Source organism: Schistocerca piceifrons, chromosome 3 (genome assembly GCF_021461385.2).
Source record: "Schistocerca piceifrons isolate TAMUIC-IGC-003096 chromosome 3, iqSchPice1.1, whole genome shotgun sequence".
Lineage (NCBI taxonomy): Eukaryota > Metazoa > Arthropoda > Insecta > Orthoptera > Acrididae > Schistocerca > Schistocerca piceifrons.
This window is the reverse complement of record NC_060140.1, coordinates 211,643,143-211,664,070: the sequence shown is the minus strand read 5'-3', so window position 1 is coordinate 211,664,070 and position 20,928 is coordinate 211,643,143. Positions and strand designations below refer to the sequence as shown.

The 20,928-nt window shown below is 44.2% G+C and overlaps 1 protein-coding gene across 1 annotated transcript in view; it reads left to right on the top strand.

Annotated features, from left to right (window-relative positions):
• Positions 1–20,928, top strand: part of LOC124788519 — a 497,715-nt gene that overhangs the window by 362,456 nt on the left and 114,331 nt on the right. Inside the window, exon 7 of the mRNA XM_047255787.1 lies at positions 10,535–10,725. Coding sequence (XP_047111743.1) covers positions 10,535–10,725 — 191 coding nt within the window. The remainder of the gene's footprint in view (positions 1–10,534; positions 10,726–20,928) is intronic.

Below are 20,928 nucleotides of genomic sequence, written 5' to 3'. Positions count from 1 at the left end.
GGGGTAAACATATCTGAATCTGACTGCTGAAACTGAAGGTTGCGGTTGATTACGTAATAATGTAAAGTTGGTAACTGTTAAACCACTAAAAGAAGATTGGACCATATCTTCCGGATGGGACCCGCGAGCAGCAAAGTCGTACTGTCGGTCGCAATTTTTTGCTGTACAGCCACTTTCTATGAACTACTGAGTTCAGTACTATTAAACAAGTATAAGCAGGAAGAAAAAGAAACACCAACAAAGGAGAAATACTAAAAATAAAACTAAACTAAACTCCGTCCGAACAGGCGTTGGAAGGCCCAACGATGCCGGCCGACCGCAGTGTCAGCCACAGCCCACAGGCGTCACTGGATGGGGATGTGGAGGGGCATGTGGTCAGCACACCGCTCTCCCGGCCGTATGTCAGTTTACGAGACCGGTGCCACTATTTCTCAGTCAAGTAGCTGCTCAGTTTGCCTCACAAGGGCTGAGTCCACCCCGCTTCCAACAGTCCCCGGCAGACCGGATGGTCACCCATCCAAGTGCTAGTCCAGGCCGACAGCGCTTAACTTCGGTGATCTGATCGGAACCGTTGTTGCCACTGCAGCATGACCGTTGGCAAAGGAGTAAGACAAAAAGCAGATATAAGAAACATAACACAACAGAAAATATTTCAATAAAGGAAAGCGGTTTGGTAATCTAAGAATTAGTACGTATATTTTTTCAGACTGTAAAATTTTCCAACTCTGCTCTGCCTGTAGGGACATAATGATAGATATAAAGATGTCAGTCTAACCTATCTATTTTACATAACGAGAATATAATGCAAACTTCCTTACTATCTACAGTAATCTCTAAACAGTACAACAAAAGATCTGCCCCTTTACCATTCGTAAAATTTTGGACAGGAAAAAATACCGAGAACGAGCTCTTTCCGAGGTAAATGTTGGTGGATGGTTCCGTTCAACAACGGACGTCGATGTGAAACATAGTTCTAGTTAGCATAAATGTGTTATAACTGTAAACGTTTAGATTAAATCCCTATCTAAAGGGCTCAACTTTCACCCACAACATACCTCAACAAGAAATACAATACACTTTCAATACGTTATTCGTTACAGTTTTCTGCGCACTCGTACCTGTTAGAGAAGGAGACCCACGTATCGTCTTCGCATCTAAATACAACACACCCCTGCAGTGACCCATGAATTCTTTCAAAATGGTTCAAATGGCTCTGAGCACTATGGGACTTAACATCTGTGGTCATCAGTCCCCTAGAACTTAGAACTACTTAAACCTAACTAACCTAAGGACATCACACACATCCATGCCCGAGGCAGGATTCGAACCTGCGACCGTAGCAGTCGCGCGGTTCCGGACTGCGCGCCTAGAACCGCGAGACCACCGCGGCCGGCTGAATTCTTTCAGACAGCCTGAGGTCACCTCGTAAATCTTGACATGTCGGCACAGTTCGCTACTCTAGTTCTTTTATTGTGAGGACACAAGTGCTGTGCACTTCACTTTTGAGATCAGCCACAGAATTAAGGGAGGTGATCGTTGAAGGCACGAAACAGGCTGTACCCGATCTATCCATCTTGCATCATACTGGCGCGTTAGATGTCGTCTTACATCAGCACCAAAATGTTCCGGTGATGCATCATGCATGTAACAAACTGCTAAACGCTACCGAAATACAACTTCCCCATATATACAGGTGTGAGCCAATAATCCAACAACAAACTTTCAGAGGTCGTTTAATGATCTGTTATGGGTACAGAGCAAACCGTTTAAAACGACGTCGAAGGGGACGACGGTTACGGTCGTTGTAGCCGATAGTCGCACAACAGGGTTTTTGCTTCGTTTTTTGATAAAAATTTCGTATCTCTAAATTCTGGATTGCCATAGAGCTAACATTTCAAAAAGTGGCAAAAATACAGTATCCTTGCAGTACGTAATACACTATTTGTGGAGAGGGACTGAAGACAAATTTTTCTTATGTTTATGCAGTTAGGACTGTAAAATGTAAAAACCTTCAGTAAGTGAAAAAGAAGTAGCAACAATGTAAGTTGTTCAGTGTCGTCGAACAAAGTCTTGGGAATTGAATGAGATAAAAGTTGGACAGCTTAAAATTTGCTGTAAGTGCTGTGCAATATAATAGTCATGAACGAAACTACATCGCTCCAGTTACTGTATTACAAAAATTAATCATCAGCTCGTTTGAACGCCTGTTTTGAAACCAACAATGTACGGAAAACGAGAGACTGAAAATAAGCGTTACATTATTGACAATAACCCTCAAATACGTCGTCTTACACGATAACTCACAATAAACGAAGTCGTATTAAGCATCTTTTTAAATACGGCATTTATATAGGCTTTAGTTGAAACCATTAGATTTCGCTAATTTGACCAATTCGTCATTAAAAGTGATGTTGCTATAAACGGTATCTGAGCAAAAACATGATGACCACTGCCCACCCCAAGATTTAATACAGCCTGGTGGCGTTTCGGGGACTTGATGCTCTAAGAAACGTATACGAGAGGACCATAGGTGAATGGGGCATCATTCTAGCGACCATATGGGCCGAAAATCGGGAAATCAGCCGACATAAGCGACTTTGACAAACAACGGACTATTATGGCATGGCCCCTGGAAACGAGTATGTCGGAAATGGCGAATTACGTTGCTTGATTGTAGGAGGCTCCCATATTTTGTCAACGGTGAAAGCAAAAACGAGGCGGCAGCAGCCAGTGGCAACCAAGTCTTTCAGACTGGGCTAGATATGGCATCGTCGACTCAACTCACATTGGCAGACCGCAGTAGGGAGGGGCATCACAGGTCTCAACATGGGACTGGTTTTGCTAAAAACTGAGAACTGGACTTTGGAAGACAGAGTATTTGTATCAATTGGCCATGTTATCGTATGGCAAGAATGACAGAATGTGTCTTAATTTTCTGAACATATCAGTGTTAGGATAAAGCAGGTCCTGGTGCAGTTTCGATGTGAAACTAATGTGCTAATTAATTAAATTGACAGATAAACCAACCATCCTCCCTCGCCCTCCCCTTAAAAGTATTATCATCATAAGTGATTTATGACCCCCTGAGATTGATTTATAACGCCGTGGGGACAATCTGTCATTCATTTTGAGAATCTCCCACACTTTCCCGTGCTCCTCCCCCCCCCCCCCTCCCCACCCCCGCCACTCTGGTAAAAGGGACACTATTTTTGTCACCCATCCCCAGTTGAGTTCCGAGCCTATTTTCCCCCTCATTGTAAATCCCACAGCCCTCTCGTCCCCTCCCTCACTTCCCATCTCCCCTTTCACAACTGGAAATAGGCAGGAAAAAGACTCAATATGTGCTGGAAAGGAATAATCTCTTGGCACAAAAATCAAACCGACGTCAGTAATATATTGTTGAATTCAATTTGCATATGCTTTAATTAATCAGTTTGTGAGAGTGTGAGAGATAGGGCTCCCCCACGTGGATAGAGGTCACATTTGCATCCCCCCGCCCCCCCCCCCCCAACTCCCTTGATATAATAATTGTAAGCACCCAGGAGTGGAATGAAATGCAGTATATCAGCCACTTTTTTGGGACACCCTGGAGTCACCGGCCTCCAGGTGCACACATCGGCCTGCCATGGAAATCGAAAACCGCCCATTGTCATAATTACGGATCACGATACTAAATACCACCGACTGCGGACCGAAAGTCGGTGTCCTTTGATATTCGATACCTGGGAAACCATCTCTGTTCTCTCTCAGTGGCTACTTCCTGTTGTAACACCTACTCCTTAATCAAAAATGGTTCAAATGGCTCTGAGAACTATGGGACATAACATCTGAGGTCACCAGTCCCCTAGAACTTAGAACTACTTAAGCCAAACTAACCTAAGGACATCACACACATACGTGCCCGAGGCAGGATTCGAACTTGCGACCGTAGCGGTCTCGCGGGTCTAGACTGAAGCGCCTAGAACAGCTCGGCCACTGCGGCCGGCAAACCTTAATTCCACAGACCAAAGTGACATACCTACGCACATGAGGGATCTCCATTTCTTCTCGCAATCCCCAAACAAATCAACAAGGCGCGGCATTCCTTTAATTGGGAAATTCCAGACTCGCCTCCTGTCCTTTGTCATGTGGTTACATCCTGATTGTGTGAATTCATGCATGGACCAACATGTACAAACACACAGACGGCGGGTTTCATCTGTCCTCAGAATGCTGTTTTCCTATTGGCTAGCCGGCCGTTGTGACCGAGTGGTTCTAGGCGTTACAGTCTGGAACCCGCGACCGCTACGGTCGCAGGTTCGAATCCTGCCTCGGGCATGGATGTGTGTGATGTCCTTGGGTTAGTTAGGTTTAAGTAGTTCTAACTTCTAGGGGACTGATGACCTCAGAAGTTAAGTCCTATAGTGCTCAGAGCCATTTGAACCTATTAGCTAATGGTAGAAGCAAAGGATGAGCTGGCGCAACTACGATGTCAAGTGGTGGAAAATAGTGCATTTACACTACCCTGTAAAATGAATAAATTGGTTGAAACACTCACCACCACCTTACGATGATTCTGCTTCATAATAAAACACACTTTAAGTGTTCGAGAATCATGCAAAAACATTTTGCGAATCAAGTAATTAAATGTCTGCCACAAATAGATTATAGCCCTATATATATCTGTGGTCTTGTATGCACTGGCATTTGGGAACACAAGCACCCTCCTCTACCGTGTTTCCATCTTACACTAAACATATTTGGCGGAAAAAGATGGAGAGACTGTCAACGTGCTTGCCACGTAGTCGACCGATCAATGTACGTGGGGGAGTAATTGTCAAGTGAATGCACTCACGATACCGAATCTTCTCATGCAACGCATATATCTGTATCTTCTGCTTCTCAACCAGAATACTGGCTAGTTCGCTATTCAGAGCCGCGACTGCCGCAGCTGGGACATGCCCCCATTGCTGCAGGCAACATCAGACTAACTGGCATCTTTCTCCGTACCTGCCAGTCACGCGGGGAGAAGCTGTGGTTGGACGTATAGTTTTAACTGCAATTCCTCCCCTGACATAGACTCCTGAGTTTAAAAGATCGATTTTACGGGATCTGAAATGAGGATGTTGTCGCCCAGACACGTCCAGTTTCTCATGCGAAATGTAGATCCCTCCCATTTATACAAATTATTTTCGAAGACAGAAGAAATCGGGCATACATGCATTTCCACGTCGCTAGAATATCGTTACTTGTCCTGAAAATCCTGTACAACACTGTGGCATAGGCTATATTTCCTGTAAGTATTCTCTCATAAGGTAAAACAAAATCTGTTCTTACTATAGTTGGATTCTTTTATCTTGGCAGCTCGCGCATGCCCGCCCAGACGCGGGAGATTGCTGCGTTGCCAGTTGCACACGACGCACGCGCCAAGAGAAGCAGCGCAATAGTACAGTATAGTTCGCAAACTTGCGTTTAGGCGGGAGCGCGCAGTTTATGACGTAAAGCCACCACGGCCGCATTAACCCTTTGGCTGCTGCAGAGACGTGCTCCCCGCATTCCGCGCTGTGCGCGATTTTTTCATCACTGCACTGCTCGCCTGTGCAGACACATGGTGTTCCGCCTGCTTTGACACACTTATCATTCGATTTCACAAAAACTATTTGGCCCAAAAATTTTATTTTTACACATCTTCTTGACTGATACCTTGCAGAGGTAAAAGTCCATAGCGTATACTTTCTGTATGGTCGATTTTAGATGCCACGATGTTCAGAATGAAATGTGGACGATTTACCTAAATTTCACATAAAATTTACTGTATAACAATATATTATTTAATTTAAGTACCAGATAGGTGTCATATGTAATATTAAGAAATATTCCGTCTTTCGCGACTGTAATAAAACTTTTGTTCATATCAGAGTCATATCGCTTTTTTCTAAAAAGTTCTGATTAAAACAAAATTGGCAAAGTACACAAAACTGAATTGTAGACCTAAATAAACATAGAAACTAAAATATATTGTCAGTGAGGCGCAATGAGCAAAAAGTTCGTGTTTGTCACAACGGACAGCAAATACTTGCCGAAACATAGATCAGTTGACGTAAACATTGAATACGATGATGTTGCCAAAGCAGCGAAGCAAAGAATTGCGTCAGACAATCAAGTAGCTCGGCAACGTACGAGCCGAAATTCTGCTCTAAATAATACTTTTAATACTGTCGCAAAGAATATATTTCAATATGAATAGTAAAACAGCGACTGCGCAAGAGACGATATACAAACAAAACAGATAACATGAATATTGTATGTGTGCCTTTTCATTGTTTTTAATTGCTGAGAAAAGAAATATTGGAGGACAAAATTAGAAAAACCGAAAACTTATTATGATTATAATGAAGAGACAAAGAACTAGAAATTTCAAAAAATTACATTCAAACGAATAAATTCTATGAAGTAAGGCACTTTGATATTCTTTTTAAATAAACAAAATATTAACAACCGAGTAAGGTTTGAACACAGAACCTTTTACTAATCAATCAAATACCTTAACCATTACGCTAACGCAACTCGTTATTCGAATAAACTCCTGGAGGACTCTAAAACGTCATGCAGAATACCGACAAACACTGTTGGTATGACTATAAATTATTCACGTTTCGTCGAAGTACAATAGGAAATAAACAATTACCGCTGTTCTTTATAGCGAAAGAGCGGTTCGTGAGAATGATACAAACACCTTTCCTTGCTGTCGCCTGAATTAGGAGGCTAATTGCTTGTTTAGTTTCATTACTTAATAGAATATGAAGCAATTGGTTTAAAGAATTTCTATAAAAGAAAGTCTGCTATCAAGACATTGCTTTTGTTCAATTACTTTGTTTATGACTGAACGTTTCTAAAACTGAAGCCACTCGTCCGTGGTCTGCACTGCAATCAAGCTCTGGCAACGTCGTTCTCTGTTCATTGGCTGACTGAGTTTTGTGACGTCAGATGCGCAGATTCCTGTGTTGTTGTTTCATAAACAGTCAATACGTTGTTTTTTGCTGTAACATATCCAGTGTATAACTACTACTTCGTACACTGCCATACACTTTGCTTTCTACCATAACTTTGAGAACTGTGTTACGTGTTAAACTCACATTTAGATCCCTCGGCTCCCACAGAAAGCTGGAATCACATGATGTAAGACAAGCTGCTTCTGCAACAAACAATATGGTTGAAATAAGAGACAGAGGCGGTGTTTAACACTGATAAGAAAAGTGGAAGACATCGTGACTTATGGAAACTGGAAGAGTTTGCAGCGTTGTGGAGCGTTTCCAAACAGCTCTCGTGCCCTCCAAATCTTTGGATATTCTGTCTTTTATTTTTGTCGCATATAATGCGTAACTGCATGTGGAACAAGGGAACTGCAGAATTTTATCCCATAGAGCACGTATAGTATCCACCATCAGTTTCGAATCCTAGTGGTGGAGGAATGGAATGATTGCCATATACCCATGTGATAATGTGTGGACCCTCATTCCACTAAATTTTTGATGTATTTTCCTCAGTTTACATATGTTTCATCAATTTTCGTAATTTTACCAGGTTTTCCGCAATTTCATCTAACTTTTGCAAACCACCACTCTCGAAGACCTTGTTACATCAACAAAAATGTCCTATTTTCTTTATGATTTTAACAATTAGCTCTGTTCCTTCTTGCAGTTCTCCTAGGCAAGGGAATATGGGAATTTTATCTTTACCTCTTATTTCCTCCATGACAGCATTATTGAAACACTCCACATATTCTGTGTGTACGCCAACAACTCTTCTCCCACACATTCTTCCTGGAATTCTGTATAGAACTTAAAGTTTATAACTTTTGCAAAATGTGGATCCATTAACTGTAGATATTTCATCGGTTATAAACTCCAAAATGGCTGTTTTGTTGGTATGCACACAACGTCCAGTAAACCATAGTTATATATAATATAACCACTTTTTAAACAAGTCAAAATGGGAATGGAGGTTTATAAAAGAAATTTCCTGTGACCTTTGATGTAATAAACACTCTTGATTACATTGATTTTGGCTAGCACTCCAACACATGACCAGTTTCCAATTTTCCAGTCCTGTTTATTGTAAATACAGCTATTTTATATTCCCCACTCATAGCTAGATTTGTTCACACATATGTAAACATTTCCTGCATATCTGCAATAGCAATTAAGTTTTCCAGTTGCAGTTCATATTCTTCATTTTGGATGTCGTCTTTCTCACATCCTCCAATTTTCGTTTCTTGACTTCGATATCCTCTATTTCCCGCTTCTTCCGCGTACATAACACATTAACTGTACTTAGAGGAGTGATTTCCTTTATATGGAATGATTTAAGTCTGTTCGACATATTGATTCCTTTCCTTAACACTTGTGAAATAACATTGTCTATTGGAACCAGACGCAATCCAGCGATATCTACATTTGGTGGTATTGTGGAGAACACGTTCCTAGATTGTAGAAGTATTTTTATCTTGCTTTAATATACCACTTATATCGCCTTTGTTGGAGTTGCTGTTAAGAATCTCCACATATCTCACAGGTAGACAATTAAACCTGCAAGCAGTTTCTATTAAACGACTTGCCTGCCTGCTACAGGAGGTGCCTTTTCTACAATGGCAGGAAACGTGGTTCATATATACTGGAGCACCAGCCATTTTTCTACAGTGGTTGGAGATGTGGTTCGTGTATGACGAACCACCAGCCCATTTTTTCTGAAATGTTCGAGAGAACCCCATAAGGCATTTAATGGGCAATGAATAAGTCGGTGAGGCCCAGTACGTTGGCCAGTTCGTTCCCTCGATCTCAGTCTGTTGGTTTTTTTTTCTTATTGGGATACCTGAAGTCTTTCGTGTATACTAGCTCCATTAACGATGCACAAACACTTTAGCAATATGTCATGAATGCAATGCATATCCATGACCAGCTTGGAGTTTTTAAGACAATTATGATTCCCAAAGACGTCGGTCAGATGGATGCCTTATAATTAATAGACACCATACTGAGCACGTCTGTACGGATGGAGCATAAGTGCAGGTTGTATGTAATGGTAAGCAGATTCCATTAGAAGCGCTGCTCTTTCACTGTAGTAGAATAATGCTTTCTCATTTTCATACTGATTAGCTTACTGCATTCTTAGATCGTCCGTAACAGCAAAGAGCTTTCCGTGTTTCACAATAGCAAAGATGAAAAAGTGGTCGTAGGTTTTACGGTTCGCTTTTAAAGGTCTATGTTTGCTCGACGTTTATTTATTTTTTACACCCGCCGCATTGTGGAGCGAAACTACGAAAATTACAAGGTAACAACATTTTTTGAATCAGAATATGATAAAAAATAAGTAAAAATAAATACAAAAATAAATAGCCGCGCGTGATTAGCCGCTCGGTCTAGGGCGCTGCAGTCATGGACTGTGCGGCTGGTCCCGGCGGAGGTTCGAGTCCTCCCTCGGGCATGGGTGTGTGTGTTTGTCCTTAGGTTAATTTAGGTTAAGTAGTGTGTAAGCTTAGGGACTGATGACCTTAGCAGTTAAGTCCCTTAAGACTTCACACACATTTGAACATTTTTTGAAAAATAAATAAACATAAGAGTGAAATAATGGTATTTGGAAGAGACAAATGGATCAACGGAAATATTACTTTGAATGGGGAACCCCTCAATGTGGTAGACAGTTTCACTTATTTAGGAAGTGAAATATCTAATGATGGAACAATAACCAACGAAATTAATAGGAGGTTACAGAAGGGCGGCAATTTCTACCAAACAATAAAACTTCTGATTTGGAATAAGGAAGTTTCAGAAAAAGCAAAACCCCTTATGTATAAAAGTTATTACTTCCCTATTATCACCTATGGAGGAGAAACATGGACAATGACAGAAAGGGACTGGGGCAGACTGCAAGCAGGGAAAATGAAATTTCTCAGAGCAATTACGGGAAAAACAAGAATGGACAGACTAAGGAACGTAGATATCAGAAAGGACCTTAAACAAGAAAGTAGAAATTGAAAAAAAGGGACTAAGATGGTATGGGCATGTTAAGAGGATGTGTGGGCAGAGACTCCCCAAAATTGTGGAAGAACTAAAGATGGACGGAAAAAGACCTAGAGGGTGCCTAACAACACGGAGGAAAACGGGAGTTAGAATATCTGTGACCTGGCAGCAAGTGGAGGAAGAAAAGTGGTGGGAGGACCGAGCCAAATGGAGAGGACTCGTCAGCACCCAGACCCGGCAGTAGCTGGAGCGGGATCCAGATGTAGATAGAATTTTACATAATGAAAATCGCTGAAAATGCATTTTTTAAATACTGAATGTTAACTGCAAGTGATATGCTATGTGCAGTATGATTTCTTTCTTATTACATTAGGATGCAACACACTGAAAGCTATAAAAACGAACCACTTTAATTTCAACACGTTTTTCATCGTTTGCATATGTAATCTGTTGAGCTGTGAAGACGTTGCATACTTCCTAGTTACGCCCATTGTGAGAGGATAAGAAGCGTGCAGAGCGCTGGTTGGTGTGTGTAGGTGTGTGGCGGAGAGTGGCTGCCGGCGGTGGTGGCTCGCGGCCCCGAGATGCTGGTGGCGTTCCACAGCTCGCCCTTCTCGGCGCCCCTGCACGCCCACGGGCTGCCCTCGCCGCTCAGGGGCTTCGAGCTGGAGGTCAGCGTCGTCTTCTCCGACTCCGACTCGCTCGACTTCTCCAGGGACCCTCGCAGGTCAGTACAGTCGTTGTCTAACATCACAGTCGCAACACTCCGTCTCCTGATATTGGGTTGGGTTGTTTTGGGGAAGGAGACCAGACAGCGAGGTCATCGGTCTCATCGGATTAGGGAAGGATGGGGAAGGAAGTCGGCCGTGTTCAGAGGAACCATCCCAGCGTTTGTCTGGAGTGATTTAGGGAAATCACGGAAGACCTAAATCAGGATGGCCGGACGCGGGATTGAACCGTCGTCCACCCGAATGCGAGTCCAGTGTCTAACCACTGCGCCACCTCGATCGGTCTCCTAGTATTCTTCACGGGTTTGCAGCCGGATCATGTCGTCGTCCAGACACAATATTTCGGCGGACCAGCTGGCCGCCATCTTCAGGTGAGTTAATGCTAGTGCACTGTCTCGCCGGAACTGAAATCCAGCCACAACGACGGAAACCTTTATACACCATGAACAGAGCACCGCGCGTGCGTGAGATCATTTTAATTGTCTACACCGAAGTATTAAATTTACTATGGAAATTGAAAGTGGTGGTAAACTTCCATTTCTTGATGTTTTAGTGCAAAGAAAGGATGATGGGACTTTTGGACATAGTGTGTATAGGAAACCCACCCATACTGACCTCTATCTTCATGCGACCAGCTGTCATCCGCAACACCAACGTAGTGGAGTTTAGCGGACTCTGGTCAAAAGAGCTTATATCAACAAAAGCAAAACGAGGATAATGGAATGTAGTCGAATTAAGTCGGGTGATGCTGAGGGTATTAGATTAGGAAATGAGACACTTAAAGTAGTAAAGGAGTTTTGCTATTTGGGGAGCAAAATAACTGATGATGGACGAAGTAGAGAGGATATAAAATGTATACTGGCAATGGCAAGGAAAGCGTTTCTGAAGAAGAGAAATTTGTTAACATCGAGTATAGATTTAAGTGTCAGGAAGTCATTTCTGAAAGTATTTGTATGGAGTGTAGCCACGTATGGAAGTGAAACGTAGACGATAAATAGTTTGGACAAGAAGAGAATAGAAGCTTTCGAAATGTGGTGCTACAGAAGAATGCTGAAGATTAGATGGTTAGGTCACATAACTAATGAGGAGGTATTGAATAGAATTTGGGAGAAGAGGAGTTTGTGGCGCAACTTGACAAGAAGAAGGGACCGGTTGGTAGGATATGTTCTGAGGCATCAAGGGATCACAAATTTAGCATTGGAGGGCAGCGTGGAGGGTATAAATCGTAGAGGGAGACCAAGAGATGAATACACTAAGCATATTCAGAAGGACGTAGGTTGCAGTAAGTACTGGGAGATGAAGAAGCTTGCACAGGATAGAGTAGCATGGAGAGCTGCATCAAACCAGTCTCAAGACTGAAGACAACAACAACAATAACAATATTAAAAGTGTTTTTGCGCCAGTGGCCAAGACTAGAACCCTTCTTGGCTCAGTTAAAGATAATTTGGGCTTGAGGAGGCCCAGGGTTTATGAAATTCCGTGCTACTGTGGAAAGAAGTATATTGGTCAAATTATTCAAACTATTGAGGACCGGTGCGTGGAACATCATCGGCACACTCGGTTGTTCAAGCCTGGGAAGTCGGCAGTGGCGGAACATTGCCTTAACGAAGGACACAGGATGATGTATGACAAGAAACAATTGATCTCTCCTGGTTCTCGCTATTGGGAATGTGTTCTTAAAGAATCCGTTGAAATTAGATTATCCAGTAATATTATTAACAGGGATAAAAGTTTTCCTCTAAGTAAGATATGGAATACGATTTTGTCCGACATTAAACAACAACGGCCTTCTTTTCGATCATTGGAGTCTTCCAACTAGTGCTGTTGCGATTTATCGTTTCTGCCGTCTTCTCCCACCGGCGCGCTGCGTGTCTACTTGCCGCCTATGAGGCGCTGCCCATCATCTCGCGCATGCGCGGTGCTCTGTTCTTGGTGTATAAAGGTTTCCGTCGTTGTGGCTGGAATTCCCCGATGATGTCACCCATGCCGCCTCCTTTCTCCAGCAGACCTTGTCTGAGGCCGTGGAGGCCCACGTCCCTACTGTCGCTATCCACCCCCACCGTCCTACCTTACCCCCACAGGCCATCCTCCTCCTCCGTGAATCCCGCCATCTCTACCGTGCCTTCCTCCGCACGCGTGACCCGGACACACTACGACGCCACCGGCAACTCCAGCGACACATTCGTAATTTGCTCGCGGCTAAGAAACGCCGGGACTGGCGAGAGACATGCACCCGTTTAAATGCTACCCTACCTATCATCTCGTCCAAGTTCTGGTCGGCCTTCCGTCGCCTTACCGGAACTAAACCCTCCCCCTACTATCCTCTTCTCCATGATGATCACCCTTTCCCTGACACCCTTAGTAAGGCCAATCACTTTGCCTCCTACCTCTCCGATGTATTTTCCATCCCCGATGATCCCCAGTTCGATTACTCCCTCTTCCCGGATATCCGCGATCGAACTGACACCTCTGTCCCTCCCCTCGCTCCTGGTTTCCAGTACTTGGACAACATTGCACACACGGAACTCAATGCCCCTATCACTACACAGGATCTCATTGCTACACTCCACACAAAATGCAACACCGCTCCTGGTCACGATCGTGTCACCTACCGTCACCTTCGCGAAGCTCCTGTCTCTTTCCTCTCCACCCTGGCCAGGCTCTACAATGTAGTTCTGTCCACCGGTTACTACCCCGACCTGTGGAAAACCTCCCGTATCGTCATGTTCCTTAAACCTGGCAAACCGCCATCCGTTGTCTCCTCCTACCGTTCCATCAGCCTTACTTCGGTCTTCAGCAAGGTCCTGGAATCTATCCACACCCGACGCATCCACCAGCATCTCCGCCAGCACCGCCTCCTTCCCGTTACCCAGTGTGGCTTTCGGCCGTCCTTCTCTTCCAACGACCTTCTCCTTCTCCTCACTCATCTCCTCTCTGAACAGCTTAATTCCCGTCGCTCCGCAATCTTCCTCTCCCTGGACCTCAAACGTGCTTATGACCACGTATGGCATTCCGGTCTCCTCTTCAAGCTCCAAACCTTCGCCCTTCCCATTAACTACATCCGTCTGATCGGCTCCTTTCTCTCCTGCCGTCCTTCCTATGTCACCATCCATAACACAGATTCCTACACCTTTTTCCCCTCCACCGGTGTGCCCCAAGGCTCCATCCTCTCCCCCCTTCTGTACCTTTTGTACATGGCGGACATGCCGCCGCCGTCACCCCCCCGTCCACCTTCTCCAGTTTGCCGATGACACCGCCTTCCTTGCCCTTGCCCCCACCCTGCAGCGCTCCCAACACCTTCTCCAATCCCATCTTGACCGGTTCACCGCTTGGTGCAACCAGTGGTTGCTCAAGGTCAATCCCTCCAAAACCCAGGCGATCATTGTAGGCAAAACCACCCCTTCCTTCCGCCTCCTTGATTTCTATCTCACCATCTATGGCCGTCCTATCGCCCTCACTCCCACCCTTAAGTATCTTGGCGTCACCCTCGACCATCGCCTCTCCTGGACTCCCCACCTCCGGGCAATCCAAGCCAAGGCACGCTCCCGACTCAGTCTCCTCAAGCTCCTCTCCGGCCGTATGTGGGGTCTGGACCCCTCCACCATCCTCCACACCTATAAATCCCTCATCCGCCGTATCCATTGTTATGCCCATCCGGCTTGGATCTCCGCCCCCCCTACCTTTTATAAATCCCTCCAAATCCTTGAACGCCATGCTCTCCGCCTCGGCTATCGCATCCGTCTCCCCTCCCCCACGCGGATCCTGTACGATCTCATCCCCTTCCCCCACCTCCTCCTTTTCCTTGAAAGGATACGGATCTGTACACCTCCCGTAAGCTCGATCCTCCTCACCCGCTAGTCTCCTCGATCCTCTCCCATCCCCACCCACTGCCGCGCCTGTATTCCCACGTCCCACCCAGTCTCCATCTCTCAACCCTCCTTACCCTCTCCCAAGGTGGCTTCCACCAGCTCCCCCTCCCTGATGATGTCCTCCTCCCCTCCATCTACCCCTCCTATCAACTTTGACCCTGCCCCACCCCCCACTTCCGGTGTCCTTTCCTTCAGGCACCCTCCCTCCCTTCTCTTCCCTTCCCTTCTCTTTCCTTTTCCCCCGTACCTACACCCCTCTTCCCCTGGGCTTCCCGTCCCCCTTCCTCCCTCCCCCTATCTCCCCTTCCCGTGGCATCTCTGCTCTCCCCTCTCGCTCTCCCACTCCCCTTCCTCCTCCTCCTCTCTTGGCAGGTCCCCGGGCTCGCACACGCACAGTGAACATTCGCGCGCCGGAGGTCATCGCCATCAGTGTCTCGTGTGTGTGCCTTTGTTTGTGTTTAGTGTTTGTTCGCCGTCACGCCGCCACTGTTCACGTGTACCGTCGCCATCATCCATGATTTGTGCGCTGTGCGGCGTACTCAGCTGCTGACAGCCCGCCTTGTGTAAGGTGATAAAAATGGCTGGAATTCAGTTCCGGCGAGGCAGTACACTGGCATTAACTCACCTGAAGATGGCGGCCAGCTGGTCCGCCGAAATATTGTGTCTGGACGACGACATGATCCAGCTGCAAACCCTTTAAGAATATCAGAACTTATTACACCGGGAAACTCTACGAAATCACAACACTCCGTGTCGTTTTCGTTACCCACTGCGTTAGCAGAGCGCGAAGCGGACAGAAAGTGTCACCTCTGAACACAATATCGTCTTAATGCAAATACCATATTTTATATTTGCTTGTAACATAGTTACGACAGTAGAGAGGTTATGTATCGCCATAAAAATCGATAATAACTAAAAACATTACACCACATTTGTCATTCTTTAGTTTTGTAAGGACCGTGGGAGATTTGAAACGGTACATTACAGGACAGTTTATTTATGATTCCCTTGTTACCTACAGATATTTACTGAAGAATGTCATCTTCATTTAATAATAGGAAATTTCTAGCAAATATTAAAAGATCCAACTTTTTCAAATTCTTTTTTTTCTTCTGTTATTCGCTCCTGTGTATGCGAACGCGTTATGCAACTCTTGATGCCTCTCGCGTCCACCTAGAAAAGATAATCTGAAGTTGCCTAAATAAGGAGAAACGCGTCGTTGAAAAATATATAAAAAAAACAAAAAAGCAAAATTGCAACCAAGACTGTTTTTAACAAATACCCAAGTTTTTGTAGAAAGGTCTGTTGGCTACAGTACCAGCCAAATCAATGAACGTTGGATGTAGGACTCCTGTATGGAATTCAGATCCTCCATTATTGAACCTACCACATGTTGTGTCTAGGAATCCTGCATACTCAGTTCGCTAGACAAACAATTAAGCAACTCATATTAATGAGTTTTATTAGAAAAAGACAATTACAGTACTTAACTTTGACAGATGTGACACAAGCAAATGGCGGCATACAAAAAATCAGTCTTCTTCAGAATAAACAAATACAAGACTGTGCTACGTAGATAGTACTAATGAAGTGGCTAACATTGAAGCTGCTATCGAAGTGGGCTCCATGAGTCGGGCGCTGTGCATATGTCCTTTTCACCTAGGGGCCGCTGCTGTCGCGTTGTCATGCTGGAAGGGGGTCGGTCGGCGAGTGGTTGGCTGACCTCTTCTTATAGCGCTGTCTTCTCTGTCGTTTCCGATTGTCGTGCCGGCGCTGACTTAACGCCGTAACACCAAATGATCCACCATATCTGTATCCGAAGGGAATGACTCGTAGACATCACAGTAAAACATCAAAACCAATAAAACTGTTTCCCAAAAGGGTATAAGCCAGTGTCACTGTTTTTAATGCATCTGAGCCACAAACAGCCAGAATCCTCAAGGCATTCGCTTTTGAAGTAAAATAATTACATTTTCAAAACTATTCGTGTATCAGAAAATCGAGTGATTCGCTTTTGAAGCAAAAGTAATTATATTCACCAAAATATGTGAGCATCAGAAAGTCGAGCGATGTGTAAAAACTGGCAAGTCATTGAAGTCCTTAAAAAATTTTGCGTGTTAATGGGAGTGGCTATCACAATAAGAACAGACAAGAACAGAAATATATATTTCTCATGCATGAAACACGAATTTATATTCACCAGCTCTGACATAGATCTATATGACGATGCTGCGCTGATTATGTTTATATGTTTTGCCGATGCCATTATGGCCTTATCACTTTAGGACATGGTGTAGAAAAGGTACGCTTTACCGTATTTTATCTGTACAATACCCTGGTTGTATGATAGTAGATTGTGATACGTATTGCAGTATTGTGTTGAAAGACACACTGCTCACTAGGTGTATATATTTGTATATTGTAGATCTAAGGATGGTCATTACGGACTGAAACCGGTCACCGTCAAAACAATTGATATTGTGATCAAAGACTGGAATAAAAAACATTTGACGTATTTATATTCTCTTGCTGTCAGCGTAGTAAGCTGCAGTTATACACACATCCGGAAGTATTTCTTCGTGAATAAGTTGTAACTTGTGTCACACAGTCAGTGAAATTCGGTTGTTTTTACATTTCTTTACGATAATTCGTGTCCCTTGGTATCTGAGGCATGGAACAGAAAAATATAACAATTTTTCGTTAGTTGACTAGAAAAGTAATTAAAACACATAATCTTAGTGACATATGTGACGGTCTGTTTTCTCTGAGCTTTGAGCGCTGGTGTCGCCCCAGCTGTCAAACGGTAACAACTTTCACACCAGATAGTGTCGCTTCAGTGTGTATTGGAGTGTGGGATAGTGCGCACAAAACAACTTTGCCCATTTCCTGAATGACATTTTCACTATGCAACGGTGTGAGCTCTCATATGAAACTTCCTGCCATATTAAAACTGTGTGCCGGACTGAGACTCGAACTCAGGACCATTGCTTTCGGTAGGCAAGGGCTCTACCGACTGAGCTACCCAAGCACAGTTCACGATCCATCCTCACAACTTTACTTCCGTCAGGACCTCTCCTGCGAACCTTGCTTGGGTAGTTCAGCAGATAGAGCACTTGCCCGCGCAAAGCAAAGGTCCCGAGCTTCAGTCTCGGTCTGGCACACAGTTTTAATCTGCCAAGAAGTTTCAGCAATGCCCGTGTCTGACAGTGTTATTGGAAGGGGCAGCGGTAGTGCTGGAGGATCCATTGTGATCGACCATCGCGTCGCGGGGAGGTGAATTTCAACAGCTGAAGCCTAGGCACAAACGCAAATCTCGTGTAAGCTCCAATCCATAGCTGCCGATTCAGCAAACGGTCGTGTTAACAAGTTACGTCAGTAGGACCAAAAATTCAAACACACAGATGTTCAAAGTAACATTTTGTCACTGGAGTTCTGAAAAAGATATGATTACATAAACAGAGAATCAACCAAGGAAAAACAAGCCTGACCACGTACTGCCAGAAGAACTTCTTACAAAACATAACAAGATTAAAAATACAGTATACTGTAAGTGCCAGAACTAAGTAATCTGCTTATTATTTCAAATGTAATCATCATAACTGTTACTCCATTTATCCCACTGTGCTACGGGACGGTCATTGCCCTCACAGAAAAATGTTTGCAGTTGCCTTTGGAATCATGATTGTATCCAGGCGTGCACCTCTTCGTCCAAAGCAAATTGACGGCCAGGAATGACTTCAGAGCTCAAAAAACATGAAAATAGGATGGGAGAGATCAGGACTGTAGGGAAGATTCGTAAGGGCTTCCCAGTGAAACGTGTGCAGTGCACTCAAAACAGTCTTGGCTGTGTGCGGTTGGGCATTACTCTGCAACAGAATGAATATTTCCAACCTTTTTTTGAGTACACTGCAGATGTTTTGCTAGGAAACACTAACACATGCTCTGCACGGTCTCGACATCTCCCCATGTGACTTCCATATTTTTGGAGCCGTGAAGAAAGACATTATTGACTGTCGATTTGCTTCAGATTAAGAGGTGTATGACTGGGTATATTCATGGCTTCAAAGGCAACCATAAACATTTTTCCGTGAATGCACTAACGCCTTGTCTCACAGTGGGATAAATGTAAGAACGGTAATGGTGATTTCTTTTGAAATAATAAACAGTCTACTTACGTTTACCATGTGTCCTCTTATACGTATGACACTGAAAATGTGAAATAACGTACATGTGTCAGTTCTCCGGATAATCTGTTCGTCAGTTTTACCTACATGGAAAATTTCTTCTCCTTTTTCCTCGTCTTTCCAGAAGTAGTGAAGCCATGGAGAGTAGGTGAAGCTATGTTTTCTGCGTCCTTTATTTCGCTACTGGAGTAGCTAGCACTTCCTGCAACCCACTCAAGTACAGTTTTTAATGAGATTTTTGCTGCCTCATTTCTCCTTTGTGGCCAAATTTAATGACATTGTATATAACAACACATGCGTGATTATGAAGAACTTTCCCGAGAGCAACGGTGCATGAAGAAGCTAGTGCAATGCTATGTAGTAAAGAAATAGCAACGAGAATGCTCGCAAGGGGCGGATTGGTAGCTGAAATTCAACTGAGGTGGCCAACATTTTGAAACTTGGGGATGAATGCGGCCAGCGCTCACGACGAAAATGAGTTTCTGCGCAGGGGCCAAGTTATTTTGCACGAGGTATACAACACTGTAATGACTCACTTACCTGTTCCACATCTGACACCGATAAAGGACGCTTGTCCGGTAGCGTAGCTGGTCCGAATGCTTATGGAGGAAGAAATTTTCATCAGTACCATTTGGCTAACAATTTTGTAATGTTATTTGATTCGCGCCAATGGTTGGGTTTAATTTCAAAAATCACAGAAGTGTCTTATGAAATAAGTGCATCGGAAACTGTAAATGATGAACTGTTCGTTGGTTGTCGATGATAAGCTGCCGGCCGGTGTGGCCGTGTGGTCTTGGCGCTTCAGTCTGGAACCGCGTGACCGCTCCGGTCGTAGGTTCGAATCCTGCCTCGGGCATGGATGTGTGTGATGTGCTTAGGTTAGTTAGGTTTAAGTAGTTCATCGTTCTAGGGGACTGATGACTACAGAAGTTAAGTCCCATAGTGCTCAGAGCCATTTGAACCATTTTGTTGTGCTACTCTCAGGAAATGGAAGAAACGTCTACAGCGTGCTCGTCGCCACAAGAATGCAAACTAACGTCTCCTTTTCCATGACTACGCAAGGCCTCACACATGTCTGGGCATTCGAGTGGAACTTAAGAACCTTCACTGGATTATTCTTCGTCATACATCCTACGGCGCGGATTCCCACATTCCAACTTCCATCTGTTTGGCCCAATGAAGGGTGCACTCCTTGAGGAACAGTACGTGGATGAGGGGGAGGTTACTGATCCAGCAAGACGTTGGCAAGACGTCGACAAGTGGGGCTGTGATATCCGGGCATACAAGCCCTCTCAGTAAAGGTAGTTTAAACGCTGTTACACTGTACGGATATTATGGTCAAAAATAGTTTTTTGTAGCCAGAAGACTGGGGAATAATGTGACGCATTGGAATAATCAATAAAACCAACCTGATTTCAGAAAACACATGTTTGGATTAGTTATTGGCTTATGAGAAGCCGCTCGACCATGACATCCAAGGTTTCTCACCTCCCACGTAACTGTCATAATACTTGCAGCGGATCCTGATGCAGTTTGGAATTCCTGTGTGATGGTCTGGGTAGAAGTCTGCCTATTACACATAACGACCCTCTTGAACTGTCGGCGTTCACTGTCAGTCAACAGACGAGGTCGGCCTGTACGCTTTTGTGCTGTACGTGTCCCTTAACGTTTCCACTTCACTATCACGTCAGAAACGGTGGACCTATGGATGTTTAGGAGTGTGGAAATCTCGCATGCAGACGTATGACCCAAGTGACACTCAATCACCTTGCCACGTTCGAAGTCCGTGAGTTCCGCGCAGCGTCCCATTCTGCTCTCTCACGATGTCTAATGACTACTGAAGTCGCTGCTATGGAGTATCTGGCAGTACGTGAGAGCACAAGTTACCTATTATGAAAAACGTATGTTTTTTGGGGTGTCCGGATACTTTTGATCACAAAGTGTATTTCTGCTCTATTCTTTCTTGCAATGTTTACTGTACTTGACATATCCTTTTTGTCATTTATGTGTACATCCACCAACGTTTTCTCATTCACTCACAGTGTACTTCTACTTATTTCATCTACCCTGTATCCACATGCCTCGCTGTACTTAGCAGTTATTAATTTTGTTGTGAAAAAATGGCTCTGAGCAGTATGGGACTTAACAT